Source organism: Gorilla gorilla, chromosome 1 (genome assembly GCF_029281585.2).
Source record: "Gorilla gorilla gorilla isolate KB3781 chromosome 1, NHGRI_mGorGor1-v2.1_pri, whole genome shotgun sequence".
Classification (NCBI taxonomy): domain Eukaryota; kingdom Metazoa; phylum Chordata; class Mammalia; order Primates; family Hominidae; genus Gorilla; species Gorilla gorilla.
Window position 1 is genome coordinate 6,871,993 of NC_073224.2, and position 18,065 is coordinate 6,890,057.

The 18,065-nt window shown below is 40.9% G+C and overlaps 1 protein-coding gene across 1 annotated transcript in view; it reads right to left on the bottom strand.

Annotated features, from left to right (window-relative positions):
* LOC134758591 (serine/arginine repetitive matrix protein 1-like) overlaps positions 1 to 18,065 on the bottom strand; it is a 240,583-nt gene that overhangs the window by 37,007 nt on the left and 185,511 nt on the right. Inside the window, exon 4 of the mRNA XM_063706797.1 lies at positions 2,342 to 2,600. Within this exon, the coding sequence (XP_063562867.1) occupies positions 2,567 to 2,600 (34 nt within the window). The 3' untranslated portion in view covers positions 2,342 to 2,566. The remainder of the gene's footprint in view (positions 1 to 2,341; positions 2,601 to 18,065) is intronic.

Below are 18,065 nucleotides of genomic sequence, written 5' to 3' on the forward strand. Positions count from 1 at the left end.
TACCCTCTGTTTATTTTAGGTTATGTAATAATTCACTAATGCAGATTCACTGAGGACAAGTTGAATGCGTAAGTGACTATTCCTCTACGCCCTCTCACATGTAAAATGTAGATTCAGAGAATGCTGATACAAGACTAAAAAGGATGCAACCTCTTGCCACTTTTATCTACCACCCTTTAAAAAGAGTTTTCTTCTTCCTCTTTCCCCCAATACCTGCTTTTTTTTCCCTTTAAATATTGAGGTCCTCAGATTCTCTTTGGAAAAAAGCACAGACCACAGATTTTTCCTATGATTTTGTGTTCTTTTGTCCTAGGCATGTCCTTAATCTTGGCAAATAAACCTCTTAAAATAATTGTGACTTGCCTCGGTCATCTTTGATTTACAACACACATACACTGAGACGTATGAATAGGTTTAAAATATAAATACAAAAAAATTAACATCCATTTATTGACGGTATTATATTGCAGGTGATTTTTTAGAAGTGGGTCAATTAGGGGTTCATGTTGAACAGTGCAACATGAAGTATAGCTCAAATATCTACTTGTAGACATTTTTCTGACCACATTTTAAATATAAGCTTATGCATAAGCCTCCTGATGAAAATGGAAGCACTATGGTTAGCTGATGCCATGAAAGTGGTGGAGGCAGCCCGGCAGAGCTGGCTACAACTTCAGGAAAGGGGGTGCTGAAGGACACACTCTGCTTTCAGAGCCCTGCGGGGCTGCATCTGAAGAGTGGTTGCCCAGAGCAAGCATCTGAGAAGGCTGCTGCACACAGCAAAGCTTGGTCATGAGCCAGCTCTGCTTCTGGACCTGGAGTTTATGAACCAGTCACCAATAGGGCTGGAATGAGAAGATTGAGAAGTGTTGCAGAAAGTTCCAAGGTCTTCTGAGCCTTTGAGACATGATAATATGAAGAGGCAGAAGCCAACGTATCATAAGAAAACAATAAATATACTTAGCATCAACCTCGGTGACCAGTGGGAGTTCTCGTCCCTGGCATCCATTAGAATCACCCGGGGAGCTCAAAATCTAATAGCAGGTCCCACTCCCAGAGGTTGGGATTTAATTGATTTGGGGTGGGGCCTGGGTAGCAATATTTTCTTTAAAGCTCTCCAAGTGATTCTAACACGCAGCTAACTTGAAAACCACTACTTCAAAGACTGAGAAAAGGATGCAGGAAAAATTCCCTCTCATCAGAGGTTCTGAAACTGATTCCCAAATTCTCAAAATTCCCTCTCATCAGAGATCTGCTAACTATTTGCAGTAGGACAAAACATTCTACTATCAACCGAAAGAAATAAAAATATTTTACCCCAAAATGTATTTCTTTGACATAGTTTGAGACTGCTTGCTCAGAGACCCAGCAAACAGAAGTAACTCTGCAAAGCTGTCTTTTGTGGGGGACTTTGACACCTACAGAAAATCTAAATTGATGCAGCCAGGCCTCCCCTTGACCCACTCTAAAAAAAAATAATGGAGAGTTTGACACCTTTAAAGGTTTAAGAAGAAAAAAAGCATTTGCCATCTATTCTTTCTTTCTCTCTTTCTCTCTCTCTTTTTTTTTTTTTTTGATGGAGTTTCACTCTTGTTGCCCAGGCTGGAGTACAATGCCATGATCTCGGCTCACTGCAACTTCCACCTCCCAGGTTCATGTAGTTCTCCTGCCTCAGCCTCCCAAGTAGCTGGGATTACAGGCACCTGCAACCATGCCCAGTTAATTTTTGTATATTTTAGTAGAGACGGTGTTTCACCATGTTGGCCAGGCTGGTCCCGAATTCCTGTCCTCAGGTGATCCACCCACCTTGGCCTCCCAAAGTGCTGGGATTACAGGTGTCAGCCACCACGCCCGGCCCCATCTATTCTTTTTGAGAGCGGCTACCTTTGCTAGCCAGGCCTCCTCTTCTCTCCCTCCCATAACCTGTTCTGCCATCATTACCTGTTTTTGAACCCCCATTTTTTCTGTACATCACGATGATATATAAGCTTCTACACTCCCCTGGTGGTTGGGGTAATCATTCTGATTCTCCCTTGTGTGCACGTTTATAAATGTTTACTCCTTTTCTCCAATTAATCAACCTTTTGTGACTTGACTTTTAAACAATCCTTTAGAGGGTGAAGGGAAAGTTCTCTTCACCCCTACACAGTTGTGTAGGGATTCTCTTTTTTCACTGAAAACCTCACCGTAGTTAACGGGCAAAAAGACACCCTGCTCATCAAAACACCAATGAGATGGTACAAGGTAAAGTAGCATTATGAAAGCCACAGGCATTAACACAACAAATGTCAACATTACAAAAATTCCACAGACCACCTGGAAGCCACCAGCCCTTGGTTACCTTGGGAAGTGTCTGCATGTGCGATGGGTGGGGTTGGCGTGAAAGCTGGCTGAAGGCAGAGCCGGGGCTTCACAGCTTTGGAGCGTTGACTCCGCACCAGGCTGAAGGCAGAGCCGGGGCTTCACAGCTTTGGAGGGTTGACTCCGCACCAGGCTGAAGGCAGAGCCGGGGCTTCACAGCTTTGGAGGGTTGACTCCGCACCAGGCTGAAGGCAGAGCCGGGGCTTCACAACTTTGGAGCGTTGACTCCGCACCAGGCACTAGGCATACCACACATTCTTGGTATAAATGATCTCATCTAATGTACGTTTGTTCACTCTGCCTTGGCTGCCCAGTCCTCCTGTTACTCGTCAAGTATGCCAGCCATGTCACCACGCTTCTTCCACCTGGAACCCTCTTCCCCACATATCTACCTTTTTCAAGTCTTTGTCCAAAATCCACAGACTCTGTCAGGGCTGTCTGAATACCCGATTTAAAGATGCCCACAGTTGCCCTCTCTTCCCATTGATTTCTTTGTGCTTGTGCTACACTTTCTTCTTTTTCACAGCTTTTATCACTTTCTAGCATCTGTCTATTTATCAGCTATATATCTATGTGATATGGTTTGGTTCTGTGTCCCCACCCAAATCTCCTCTCGAATTGTAATCGCCACTTGTCAGAGGCCTGGTGGGAGGTGACTGGATCATGGGGGTGGATTTCCCCTTTCTGTTCCCATGATAGTGAGTGAGTTCTCACAAGATCTGATAGCTTAAAAGTGTTATTTATATCCACTTCCTAATTCACTCTCTCTCTCCTGCTGCCACGTAAGACATGCCTTGCTTCCCCTTTGCCTTTCGCCACAAGTGTAAGTTTCCTGAGGCCTCCCCAGCCATGCAGAACTGTGAGTCAATTAAACTTCTTTTCTTTATAAACTACCCAGTCTCAGGTTGTTCTTTATAGCAGTGGACTAATACATATGTATATATATGTGTATGTATGTATCTATTTATCTACCTATCTATATTACTGTTTATTATCTGTCTTCCCCATTAGACTCTGAGCTCCACAAGGGCAGACAGTCTCTCTCTCCCACTAGAATGTCTAACCATGCCTGGCATTTAGTCAGTAAATATTTGTTGAATGAACAAAAATATGTACTAAGACTACAGTAAATTATTATTGTTATAATTAACATAAATCTTCGCTAAAAAATAAATGCTTTATTCTTTAATAAAAAGAAAACAAAACAGATAAAGGAAGAAACTGAAAATAGAGAGAAGGGGGGAAAAAAAACTCCAGGTGGCTGTTGCTGATATTTGTATCATAAAATTATGAGCTTTGTGATTAATGGAAATATAAAAGTCACATGTGTGGCTCATAAAACTGAGGCTGGGTGATTTATATCCTCAGTTATTTTCATTACCCTCCCTTTAGGTAATTGTTTTTTTGTAGTTTCCAAAGTTGACACCTGATAGTCACTTTCCTCAATTTATCAATAGGAATCTGACATCCCAAAGGCTAATGTCTTGATTTTTAAAACAGAAATCCCTTCCAACAATTGCTCCCAAAATACATGCAGGTTGTTCCACTGCCTTGAAGAGTGAATATGCCTCTCTAATATTTATTAGGAGTTATTCTGAAAATAAATGGAATACAACAAATCACTCCAGTCCCTTTTGCTGACAATGCCTGCAGCCTTTCTCCAATTCCCGAGGTGCATTGGAACTGCTGTCCCCATTCAGAATTCTGCACGCAAGCCTGCAATCTCTAAAACTCTTACTCAGCAGGAAAGCACATTTAAACATTTTATTTTTGCTCCCAGTGTAACAATAGAAAAAAATTTTATATTTTTACAAGATTTTCACTCTTCTAGTACTAAAATGTTTAAATGGACTCTGCATAGAGGATCAGAGGTTTCCCAGACGGTCAGAAGATGATTATGGCAGGCAAGGAAGAAGCAGAAAAGTCACACATGACTTGATAAACAAGAAATAAAGTTACCAAATGTAGTGTGTTCAAGGCAGGAGACTGTGAAATCATCATATTTTCAAAAAAGAGAGAGTAAGTACATCCCTGTAGGTCAGATCTTTGCAGTTAAGCATCAAAATCTTTATCTTCACCAGATGCATAAAATGGAAAATACAATTTTGACACGGAGAGAAGGAAACACAACCAATTTCAGTTTTACCCTCCCCTTCACAACAAAGCAATTTGTTGTAAATGCATTTAAAGAGGCACCCTTCACCACTACTTTCAGGCAAATGACAGCCGGTTAAAACGTAAAAAGAGCTTTCAGTCCAAATCCAAAATAAGGAATAAATCCAGATAATGTCAACTCATGTGAGTAAAAAGCAAGATGATTTCTTTAGAATGATCAAAGGCAGTACAGAATTTCCATTAAAAAACGAATTTGCACGCTAAGCAAAAGTGATTTCAATTACTTTTTGCTAAAAACTAAGTTTGTAAAGTGCATACTTTGCGTGAAATCACCTTTGCAAAAATTGTGACAGCGAAAGAAATATGACCTAACCGACTCTATCTTGCTTCCAGTCTCCAAGCTGCCCTGTTCTTTCCTGGGTGTAGGTTGAACTAAGTTTGGAAGAAATTTAGTTTATAGTTTAACTTTGAAGTAAACATGATAATAGCCCCTCCCTAAAACAAACCTCCTCTTTGCTTGAGGACCACACCTCCTTTTTAAAACTAACAAATCATCCATAAGGTTAAGAATTATGGCTCAGGAGTCAGGCAGCCAAAGGCCAAAAGATTCCTAACATCTCCAATTGCTCCCATAGATAATATTACTACTATAAAACCTAAAATTGATGTCTGAGTATTTTTTAGAGTCTGCATTCTGATGGACTAGCTGGCCCCACCCAGACCAGTTAACTGGCTGATCAGGTCTTGTAGCCACCACCCAGGAACTGACTCAGCCCAAGAGGACAGCTTCAACTCCCTGTGATTTCATCCCTGACCGAAACCAACCATCATTCCCCATTCCCTAGGCTCCTGCCTGCCTAAATATCTTTCAACAACCCTAGCCTCTGAATTTCAGAGAAGCTGATTTGAGTAATAGCAAAACTCTGGTCTCCTGTTTAGCCAACTCTATGTGTATTAAACTCTTTCTCTATGGCAATTCCCACGTCTCAATAAATTGGCTCTATCTGGGTAGGAGGCAAGAAGAACCCATGGGGTGGTTACCAGTGCTGTGAAATGTGTACTGAGCATAAGGCTAGAAAACATCCTACACCGCCAGAAAGTGGTCCTATGTCATCCATAAAAGTAAGCACGAACTCTATTATTTTCCAATCTTACTACATTCTAAAATAACTATTTATACACCAGTGTGCTGTAACTGTAAAGCAGGGATCTAAATGATGGTGACTGGGCTGACTCCATAGGTAAGGGTGTTAAGCCTGCATGGTGAGATATATATATATATAGGGAGAGACAGGGAGAGAGAGAGAGTGGGGGTTGGGGGGTGAGAGCGAGAGAAAGGGGTGGGTGGGGAGAGAGAGAGAGTGGGACAGAGGGAGAGAGAGAGTAGGGGGGAGAGAAGGGGGAGAGAAGAGAGAGAGAGAGTCAGAGAGAGTCAGTCTTGCTCTGTCGCCAGGCTGGAGTGCAGTGGCGCGATCTTGGCTCACTTCAACCTCCGCCTGCTGGGTTCAAGTTGTTGTTTTTTTTTTAATTGAATTTGAACCCTTTCATGCTGGCAAGCATGGACTCTGGTCCTCTACAAATTCTAGCCCTTGCTACAGTTTACACATTTCCCAATGCCTGGACCTCGAGGGCTTTTTTAACCTGGAGCAATGAGAATAGGCAGAAGACATCCACAGACCTACACCTTCCCTGCCATCCCAAAGCTCTCAGAACTTATGGGAAGCTCTTCTTAAATTACTTCAAAAGCCAGTTATAAGTCAGAAATTCTTATTTAATTATAGTCACATAGCATTTATTTTTCTTTTTATTATTCTTAGAGTTGGGGTCTCACTCTGTCACCCAGCCTGTAGTGCAGTGGTGCCATATTACCTCACTGTAACCTCAAACTGCTGGGCGTAAGTGATCTACACATCTCAGCCTCCCGAGTAGTTGGGACTACAGGCATGTGTCACCACATCTGGCTAATTTTTAGAGACAGGGTCTCATTATGTTGTCCAGGCTGGTCTTGAATTCCTGGCCTCAAATGATCCTCCCCCCTCCCTCCCAGAGTGCTGTGATTACAGGTGTGACCCCATGTGCCTGGCCTCACATTGTTCTGATCAGAAATAAAATTACTCAGGTTGTTCATGCCCCACTTTTTCAAAAGCATTTGCTGGGAAGGATTTTGACTGGTTTCTGAAAGTCCCAAGTATCTGCTAACTATATGCATACTAAAGATAAAGGTACTGCGGCTCAAAGTTGTTCTTCCTTTAGGTGAAAACACGAAGTCGTGCTAGAGTCATAAGAGTCAGGGACTGGATTCCTGGTCCCTGTTTGTATGTGGATAAGTTAACTGACTTCTTTCAGTCTAATCAAAATGAGAGAAGATATCGTTTATTTAAAGATCCTGACATATACTCCTTCCGATAAGCCTTAAATCCTCCCCCATCCCTCCTTCTGGCTTAGGAAAACCTACAACTAAAAACTACAGCCCAATCTCTGCTTGAAACTTTGCACTGCTGAAAACAGATCTTGATATTTTGCTTATATTCTCTTTTGGTTATTAGCTTTTTCTTTCCATCTTTTATATAAGTTTTTTTGTGTGTGTGTTTTGTTTTTGAGACAGGGTCTCACTCTGTCACCCAGGCTAGAGTGCAGTGGCATGATCACAGCTCACTGTGGCCTTGACCTCCCTAGCTCAAGTGATCCTCCCACCTCAACCTCCCAAGTAGCTAGGACCACAGGTATATGTTATCACATCTGCCTTTTTTTTTTTTTTCGAGACAGAGTCTCATTCTGTTGCCCAGGCTGGAGTGCAGGGGTGCAATCTCGGCTCACTGCAACCTCTGCCTCCCAGATTCAAGCGATTCTCCTGCCTCAGCCTCCTGAGCAGCTGGGACTATAGGTGCACACCAGCATGCCTGGCTAATTTTTTGTATTTTTAGTGGAGATGGGGTTTCACCGTGTTAGCCAGGTCTTGATCTCCTGACCTCGTGATCCACCTGCCTCAGCCTCCCAAAGTGCTGGGATTACAAGCGTGAGCCACCACGCCTGGCGCTAATTTTTTTTTTAATGGTTTGTAGAAACGGGGTCTCACTATGTTGCCCAGGCTTGTCTTGAACAGCTAGGCTCAAGAGAGCCTCCCACCTTAGCTTCCCAAAGTGCTGGGATTGCAGGCATGAGCCACTGCACCAGCCTCATCTTTTATATGAGTTTATTTTTTAAATATATATGACCGTATAGCTCATTTGGTGGATTTCTTCAGTAAATGAGTAAATAGAATAATATTTTGACAATATAGAGTTCTTTACTGACTGCTATTTCAAACGTAAAATATAGTGAGCTGCAATCCCTTGTATTAGCCCTAGAACAGAACAATGCACTGAACAGCCCCTCATTATTTGTTAACAGTTTTAAATGAAGCTAATTCCAAATAATAAAACTCAAGATAGAGAATTTCAAATATGCTGACTCCTTGAAAATGTTATAACAGAGCTGCACATTTCAAATTTACTAGGAGGCAAAAAGGCCATCCTAAAAAAAACAGACTGATGAGTTGTAGTTTGCGGTCTAATTGTCATCATCTGCCATATGAAGTTCAGTGCACTTGGAATTTTAACTTTCAAAATGTAAATTATTTTATCCTGAAATGTTCTTACTCCAGAGAAGAATAACCATCTTGATATTAAAAACTCTATCAAGAGCCAGGCACAGTGGCTTATGCCTGTAATCTCAACCTTTCGGGAGGTTTAAGCAAAGGATTGTTTCAGCCCAGGAGTTCAAGACCAGCCTGGACAACATAGCAAGACCTTGCCTCTCTAGTTAGAAGAAAAAAAAATTAGCTGGGTGTGTTGGCATGCATTGGCTGAGGTGGGAAGACTGCTTAAGCCCAGGAGGTCAAGGCTGCAGGAAGTCATGGTTGCACCACCGCACTCCAGCCTGGGTGACAGAGGAGACCCTGTTGCTAAAAACAAAACAAAACAAAAGCAAAAAAAACTTTATCAAGGAATAAAGATGTAACCAGTCCATCATTAACAACTAGAAAGAAAACTATTAGGAGTGGGTGTTGGTTTTTGTACTAAGAACCATCCTTGTGATTCTCCACAGGACACAACCATTTCCAGATTACCAAGATGAACATATATATATATATACACACACACACACACATATATATGTATGTATGTTCTACATATATGTTATACATATATGTGTTCTACGTATGTGTTCTACATATGTGTGGTCTACATGCATGTGTTCTACATATGTGTATTCTACATATTTATGTGTTCTACATACATATGTGTTCTACATACATATGTTTTCTACATATATAAATGTTCTACATATATAGAGAACAGTTATATAGTTATATATATGTGGCCATCCTTAAAACACAGTGATGACTTGTAGTTTGCATAGTACATTTGATGTATATATAAAAAATAGTTCTCGAGAACAAGAGATGCTTGGAAGTATTCTTCTCACTCAAAGAGTAGTAAAGAACTACTTTCTGCCTCTGAGGTTTTATTAGGCATTTCAGGTAAGAATATAAAGCCAAAGATACCAATATTCCTCCAGAATCAACCTGCCACCCAACCAGCTACCATGGCCAAAGAGCCCATCATTGGCAAGACAGAATTTCTGCGTTAGAGCAACTTTCTGTCTCACTTGATTTTACTATGGCATTTGACAGTCTCTTTTCAGGGTGTTTCTCAAATAAAGCCCTCTCCTGGTTTTCTTCCTACTCCTACTTCTTTTCAATTTTCTTCAATCATTTTTTTTCCTGAACATTTTTTGTTTTATTTATTTATTTATTTTTTGAGACAGAGTCTCACTCTGTCACCCAGGCTGGAGTGCAGTGGTGTGATCTTGGCTCACTGCAACCTCTGCCTCCCAAGTTCAAGTGATTCTCTCGTGCCTCGGCCTTCCGAATAGCTGGGATTACAGGTGGCTGCCACCACACCTGGCTAATTTTTATATTTTTAGTAGAGACGGGTTTCACCATGTTGCGCAGGCTGCTCTTGAACTCCTGATGTCAGGTGATCCACCCGACTCAGCCTCCCAAAGTGCTGGGATTATACGCATGAGCCACCGTGCCCAGCCTTTTTCCTAAAACAGTTTAAAATTTTGGTGTTTATGTGAAGGTGAGTCCTGAAGGCTCCTCTTACCCTCCACCTCATCCATTCCTGGGGGGCTATGTTCTTTTCAGCTACCACTTGCCAGCTCACTCTGTATCACCACCTCAGGCTTTTTTTCTGGGTCCTTGTCCACTACGCAGTACCAGCTTCTGGTCATCTCCACTCAGGTGATCCATGGGACACTATCATATTCAAAATAGAACTGCATTCTCCATCTACACTTTGATATAACCAGTCATCTGAATTAAAACTTTAAGAATCATTTAGGTCATTGGATATCCCCTTTTGTATATCTTGACTGTCTGCCTTAGGAGAAGGGGAGTTAACTCTTACTGGTTCCTAATCCATATCATCGGGGGAGTTTCTTGAGTCCTCTACACCTTATGCACAGAGTTTGAGTAAGTTCTCTAGGTGATTGCAATGTGCTCCCAAACTTGGTACATTAGATGCTTTATGTATGCTATCTTGACTAATCCCTACTGCAACCCTATGAAGCAGGTACTCTTAAACCCATTTACAGAAGGGAAAACCCAGCTTCACAGGTGTTGAGTATCTTAGCTAAGATCAACCAGCTACTAAGGGACTCACAGAGATTCAATGTTTATGAGTTTCCTGCCACTAACTCTCCATTCGCTTACCTAGTGGCTCCCACAGTTTAAACTGCATAAGTTGTAAGACAGTTTTTTAAAAATGTGGATTTCTGAGCAAACCCATTGAAATTATGATCCTCTTGAATTAGATTGAAACCTAAGCACATGCACTTTAATAAGCACCCAGGAGATTCTCCAACAGGCATCTAGGTATACTCTTCAGAGAAAAAAAAATGGTTCCTTCATCAGCCATATTATTATTAACTTTTTCCATGAAGTACAAATAGAATTGTGTCCATATTCTTGTTGTTTAATGGCTCCCAGTTAGTTTCAAAATAATTCCCAAGCCTGGTGTGTGTGACTTTCACATGGTGGTCACAATCTTGTTTGTGTCTCCTATCCCTCCTTCCCTTCCACTCTGTGACAACATTGAGCATTTTCACATCAGCAAATCTTGGCACATGCTGTGGCCCTTACTTGGAATCCTGGAATTGTTTGAATCCAGTTGCCTACTCTGTCATCCCCTAGAGTCAGCAGCTCCTTCCTGTGACTCCCTAGCACAAGGGACATCCCTCACTGTAGCATTTTTATGCTGAAGGGCTGTTGTTTCTTAACTCACTGATCTCTTACATATTCTTGATGGTAGAAACTGACCATCATTCCTCTTTGTATCTCTAGCATTAGCACAGTCCTTACACAAAGTAGACCTTTATTAAATATTGACAGATTGAAAAAATAGAAATCCCATCCATTGAACATTGACAGATGTTAAAAAAAGCTAAAGGCCTAAACATTCTGTGGCTATACATGAGCATTTTTCATACATGCTAATAAAATACATCATCACCTATCTCAATCTTTTGGCATTTCATAGACATACTTTTAGAGGAAAAAGGGATTTTGGAGGTCATCTTAGATGATCTCATAGTTTTACAGATGGGAAAATATAAACAAAGAAAAATTAAGTGGCTTTCTCAATTTTCCTCAGCAAATTGAGTGGAGATTTGAAAGCTTCTCCTCCCCTGGTCCAGTTTCCCCTTCTTACCTCAAACCACTTCCTTCTTCTTTTTCATCCTTTATCCTGGTTTAATATTTTTTTGAACACTCACTCGGTGTGGGGTACTACTGGGTCAGATATGCTATTTCCACACTGCATTTGTTCAATATTACTGACTCAGCACTTGAGCACATGACATACACTGGCACTGTGCCAGCTGCCAGAAATGCAAATATGAATGAGCCAGAGTTCCTGACACAAACAAGCTTGCATTCTAGAAGAGATGACAGTTTAGCGTGCAGCGATTAAGACATGGTGTCTCAAGTTTTGCATTACCAGCCTAACCTAATGGGCACCCCTGGACAGCAGCAAAAGACCTTGCCCTCCATTACATCTTTAGGATTAAACATGGAATAAAAAACTTGACAGTAATGTATACAAAGGACAAATGTCACTGCTGCCTTCTTCACCAAAGTTGTAATAGGGAGGAAAGGGTCAATCAGAAAAAGAATAACAAAGCACACCTCTGAGAAGGCTTGTCTTAACTCATCTCTCACGGAAATGCCAAAAAATAATTGCCCTCTGGAAGGGACCTTCTAACATCCCTTGATTTCCAAGACAGAATGAAAACTGAGGCCTCTGAAAACATAATTGCTAATGCCTGAACCTGGAAAGAGACACGGCAGATACAAAGCAACATAATCAACGTTTAATATTACATTTCCAGGCTAGATTGATTCACACATAAATTGAGTGTGTCTTATATTGTTCAAAATACCCCCCGATTCAACTTTCATCAATCTCAGACCAAAGTCCGAACTCAATACTCATCCATCTAGAAATATTTTGAGAGATCCATGACATTTGATGTTAATACTTCTAGAGTCCTAGAGTGCCCTGTGCATAATATTCTTAATAGATTAAAACTAGGGCGGCAAAGTCCCTCACTTAGCAATGCCTTTTATTATTACACTTCATGTCCTGGGATACATGTGCAGAACGTGCAGGTTTGTTACATAGGTATACACGTGCCATGGTGGTTTGCTGCACCCATCAACCCATCACCTACACTAGGTATTTCTCCTAATGTTATCCTTCCCCTAGCCTCCCACCCCCTGACAGACCCCAGTGTGTGATGTTCCCCTCCCTGTGTCCATGTGTTCTCATTGTTCAACTCCCACTTATGAGTGAGAACATGTGGTGTTTGGTTTTCTGTTCATGTATTAGTTTGCTGAGAATGATGGTTTCCAGCTTCATCCGTGTCCCTGCAAAGGACATGAACTCATCCATTTTTATGGCTGCATTGTATTTCATGGTGTATATGTGCCACATTTTCTTTATCCAGTCTATCACTGATGGGCATGTGGGTTGGTTCCGAGTCTTTGCTATGGTGAACAGTGCTGCAATAAACACACATGGGCATGTGTCTTCATAGAATGATTTATAATGCTTTGGGTATGTACCCAGTAATGGAATTGCTGGGTCAAATGATATTTCTGGTTCTAGATCCTTGAGGAATTGCCACACTGTCTTCCATAATGGTTGAACTAATTTACACTCCCACCAACAGTGTAATAGCATTCCTATTTCTCCACATCCTCTCCAGCATCTGTTGTTTCCTGACTTTTTAATGCTCGCCATTCTATCTGGCATGAGATAGTGTCTCATTGTGGTTTTGATTTGCATTTCTCTAATGACCAGTGCAATGCCTTTCAAAAAATAACAATACAAAAGGAAAGACTACCAAACTCACAAAGAGCTTTTACATCAAGTGGCTCAGCTCAATATTATGGACTGAGCTAAAGTCTGAAGTGTTTCTAGTCCACATTTCTAACAGGAATTTTCAATGACTTTGTGATACTAATTGTGTAAAATAAGACTCTTACAAAAACTGGTTACGTTACTGGAAAAACTAATACTTGACGTTCACTCGTAGATACCAAGTACTATACCAGAGGTCAGCTCTGGGCAGTGTGGTAACACCCAGGACAGGTACCTCACAGGGAACAAGGTGAACGGAGCACATCTCCTGCAGGAGGGGTTGCCTCAGGTGAAACCCAAGAGAGAGAGAGACAAGGAAGAAGGCTGTGCCCAGCGGAGAAAGCAATAGACATGAAGGCACGGAGGCTGGGAGAGCTTGGTGCTTTTAGGGCCCAGGAAAACATATGGAATGATCACAGCTGAGCGTGGAAGTTGCTAAAAGAGGGGTTGTGAAAAGATGGAGCTGTTCAGGCAGCAGGGGACTTGACTGTCAGGAGTAGCAGAACTTTGCACATAAGAAAGCAGAGGATCCTGCAGGATCTCAGAGTTAACCCCTATTTAATGTACAGAAACAATCTCCCAACCCAAGGCTTCAGATGAACTTGGGCCATAAGAAAATGCAGTGCAAGGATTTACATCTTAAAGGCTTGCAAAATTCAGAAACATACTTTTTTTCTTTTTTTGAGGAGTGAAATCAATGGAGAAGTTTCAACAGTCAGCAATGCATTCGCTGGAAAGGTCTCTGTCTTCTGGGCAATGCCTCTGGCGGGTCCTTAGGGAACCACTTTGAGACCTCAGGACCACGGTCTCCCAGAGGATGAGGGCAGGAGTGTACCAGGGACTGGTTATGGGAAAGTTTCTTTTTCTAAAAACATTTTAGAAGGTACCATTTTTACCATTTTTAAGTGTAAGGTTCAATGGTAATAAATCCATTTATATCCTTTTCCCTACTTTGTCCACTCTCTCCTTCCTGGCCCCTAGTAACCACCAATCTACTCTATATCCTCATGAGATCCACATTTTTAGTTCCCACATATGAGTGAGAACATACGATATTTGTCTCCCTGTGGTTGGCTTATTTAACATAATGACCTCCAGTTCCATCCATGTTGCAGGAAATTACAGGATTTCATTCTTTTTGTGGCTGAATAATATTCCATTGCATATATATATATATACATATATACCACATTTACTTTATTTACCCATCCATTGATGAGCACTTAGGTTGATTGCATATCTTCGCTACTGTGAATAGTGCTGCAATACACATGGGCATGCAGATAACTCTTTGATATATTGATTCCCTTTCTTTTCGACATATACCCAGTAGTGGAATTGCTGAATCAGATGGTAGAGAACTATATGTTTTTAGTTTCCTGAGGAACTTCCATACTGTTCTCCGTAGTGGCTGTACTAATCTACACTCCCACCAACAGAGGAAAAAGTTTCAAGGTGGGGAAATCCAGAGAGAAGCCCAGTGTTACGACCTGGGATACAGTATTGTATGGGCAAGCTTTGTGAGGGGCTATAGTGATTCATAATCAACATGTCTTCCTGGGGCTCACTTCTGGAATATAAGATACTTCATCTACTCTCATAAAACCTGAATCTACACCCATTATACATTTCCATCACATCCCAGCAGGTTCAGGAAATAAAGGTGGGTATGCATCAACAACTGAAGTCTAATGATTGAAGATGCTCATATCATAAGGACAAAATAAAAGAAAAACACTGAGACAGAGACTGATAGCAAGATGTGTGCTACAGGAAACGCAGTGATATGAGCTTCCCTGGGCCATGGAGGCATGCAGCGTGTTGGACAACGTAGCAGACATCATGGCATCCCTCTGCCCTTTGGTAGGCAGCCCTCATCGCAGCAGCCCTGGCTTGGCCCTGGGAGCATAAAAATCAGGTCAGCCCATCAAAGCTGGATTTAAACAGAAAGGAATCAGAATATCCCACCCCAAAATATGCCACTTTGGCATACAGACTATTTTGAGATGAAAGAAACCTTCTTGGAACCTCCCTTATCTAAGAGCAGAAACTTCTGAGAAACAAGGACTGCCATGAATCCTTTTTCCTAGGGGACTTTCATGGCCATGAACAGTACAGAAAGTTGGCAGCAAGATGGGGCCGTAGAAACAAACTTTACTAAATCACCCTTTTCTTCCATTAGTTCCTCACATTTATTTTTCCACAATTCACTTCCTCTAGAAGCTCAAAACTCTTTTTCTTTGTCTTGTTATTTCTCCGCAAATTTGCATCCCTATTTCTTCTATGTATGCAAAGGACATGACCTGCCCTTTTGTAAAATTAGTATCCAAGTGTTTGGGTCTGACCACCTCTCTACAGTTTTTATTTTATTTCTGTGAGACCCCATCCACATGCATATGAAATAAACCTTTTTCTCCTGTTATCCTATTTTTTTGTCAGTTCAATATTCAGGGCTGCTGCCACTGAAACCAAGAGGTCAAGGAAAGAGTTTTTCCTCCCTAATGGAACTCAGCTTGACCCCTTACTAGGGTAGATTATCTAATAATGTTTAAACTTATTTCATCTGTAAAATTAGTATCACAATATCTGCCTTAGTATAAGAATCAATGAGATAACATTGGATCCTTTTAGTGGCTGGTATATTATAGATATACAATAATTGATAGCTGTCATAACACCAAATAATATCCAAAAACTGATCATCTGTCATGAACCACAGTCCACACCATTTGGAGATGTAGTTCTAGATCCTTTTGTAGTAAGAACGGACTACCAAGATCTGCCTTGGTAGACTAAATAATGTGAAAATCAAGTCAAAATACGATAGTTGACTCTAACTTCAGTTACTAGTAAATAGCATCACTGAGAATTGCATGGTAAAAATAAGAAAGCATCTGCATAGATGCTACATCTAGCCAATGATTGAATATCCCAGACTGCAATATTTCTAAAAGAGTGCTCAGAATAAAGTACTTCATTTATAATAAGGGACAACCCTGATTCATCTTACAGAATAAATGTTACAATTATTGAAGCAAAGAGCTCACAGTGAAAGTTCACCTTACATATGCACAAATAATCAATTTTCAATGTTCTATGAAGGTAAAACATTAATAACTGCCTATGAAAATCTCCTACAAATTGATATTTCTAATATGATGAAAAAGAAAGGCTCCAAAATCTAATTATATCTCTCTGATAAATTAGATGTGCTGTGTGAGTGATGTTATTTATTTTGTTACTAATACAATAATTATTTGGATTACTGTATTGGTCTCATATGTTGATGTGTTACTGAATCCTCTATCAAACCATATTTCTCCTATGTATGCAAAGGACACGAATAGCTAAGCCACAGGTGAAGAAGTAAACATGTCTCATAAACATGGGAAAAGAGTTTCAACACTCCTCAGAATCTTTAAAAATACATTTTCTTCTTTTATCAGATTGGCAAAGATAAAGAATTTGATAATTTGTGATGTTGACAATCGTGGGGGAAAACAAATAATCATAACATTAATGATACAGACTCTTTGGAATCCAACTTGCACTATCTGTCTATCCACAATTAAACCACATCTACCCTTTCACCTAGCAATTCCATTTCTAGGAATTTAAAGATATTCTACTACCTGGGCTAAACGTGTTCCAGGATCGATAAAGATCTCCATTGTGGCACTGGTCATTATGCTAACAACAAAACCCCCAAGGAACCTAAGTGTCTTTCAAATCAACAAAGGACTAGTTGAATTATTTATATCATATTCATACAATGAGTGCCATGCAGCTATGGATCTATCTGTCTTAATACGTAAAGGCATGGAAAAAAATCGTTCATGGTACATCATGTCTATATGCTCCCATCTGTGAGAAAAAAGGGACTGATACATAAACATGCACAATACAAATATCCACATATAAAATCATATTTCTGGGAAGATATATAAGAAAGTGTTAGCAGTGTTTGCATCTGGGCAAGGGGACACAGGGCCTGCATTTCATTGTAAAACTGAATTGTTGACATTATTATCATCTGTATATATTAGTTTTTCTATTGCATACAGAGTTACTTGTTTTAAAAGGCAAGGATGTAATGAAATAACTTGGAAATATGGATGTAATAAAACAAGCAAAGTTAAATGAGGTAAATCTAAGATGATGAGTTTTGTAGATTAACCTGGAAGGAAGGGATCTCTGACCTCTACGTTTCTCTGTTTTGGTCAAACAAGTTACACACTATCATCCATTTATTTTTTTATAAAACTCTGTAGAATATGTACTAGTATGATCATCATCATTCTACGCTCAAATCAAGGCTGCTTAAATGACCAAGTTTGCACAGTAGGTAGACGAGCTGAGATGCAAATCAGGTCTCCTGGATGTAGAGCTTGAGTGAGCTCTTGGGCATGTCTCACACACTTCACTTTGACCTCTGCTGCCCAGCGAGGGCCAGGCCACTGAAGCTTCTCAATGGCTTGTGATGGCTCTGAGAATTGCAAGGTAAATATAAGAAAGCATCTGCATAATACTTTCTATTTTCTCTTCTATTTTCATAAAAGTATAGACCTCATGAGGCAGTAGATTTTTTTTTTTTTTTTTTTTTTTTTTTTTTTTGAGACGGAGTCTCGCTGTTGCCCAGGCTGGAGTGCAGTGGCGCGATCTCGGCTCACTGCAGGCTCTGCCCCAGGGTTCACGCCATTCTCCTGCCTCAGCTTCCCGAGTAGCTGGGACTACAGGCGCCCGCCACCTCGCCCGGCTAATTTTTTGTATTTTTAGTAGAGACGGGGTTTCACCGTGTTAGCCAGGATGGTCTCAATCTCCTGACCTCATGATCTGCCTGCCTCGGCCTCCCAAAGTGCTGGGATTACAGGCTTGAGCCACCGCGCCCAGCCAGATTGTATTTTAAAGATGACATTTCTCACATTGGATGCTATTGGCCTTTGAGAGTGTGGCTCAAAAAATAGGCAAATCGGCCAGATGTGATGGCTCACACCTGTAATCACAGCACTTTGGGAGGTCAAGGTGGATGGATCATCTGAGGTCAGGAGTTTGAGACCAGCCTGGCCAACGTGGTGAAACCCCGTCTCTACTAAAAATACAAAAATTAGCTGGGTATGGTGG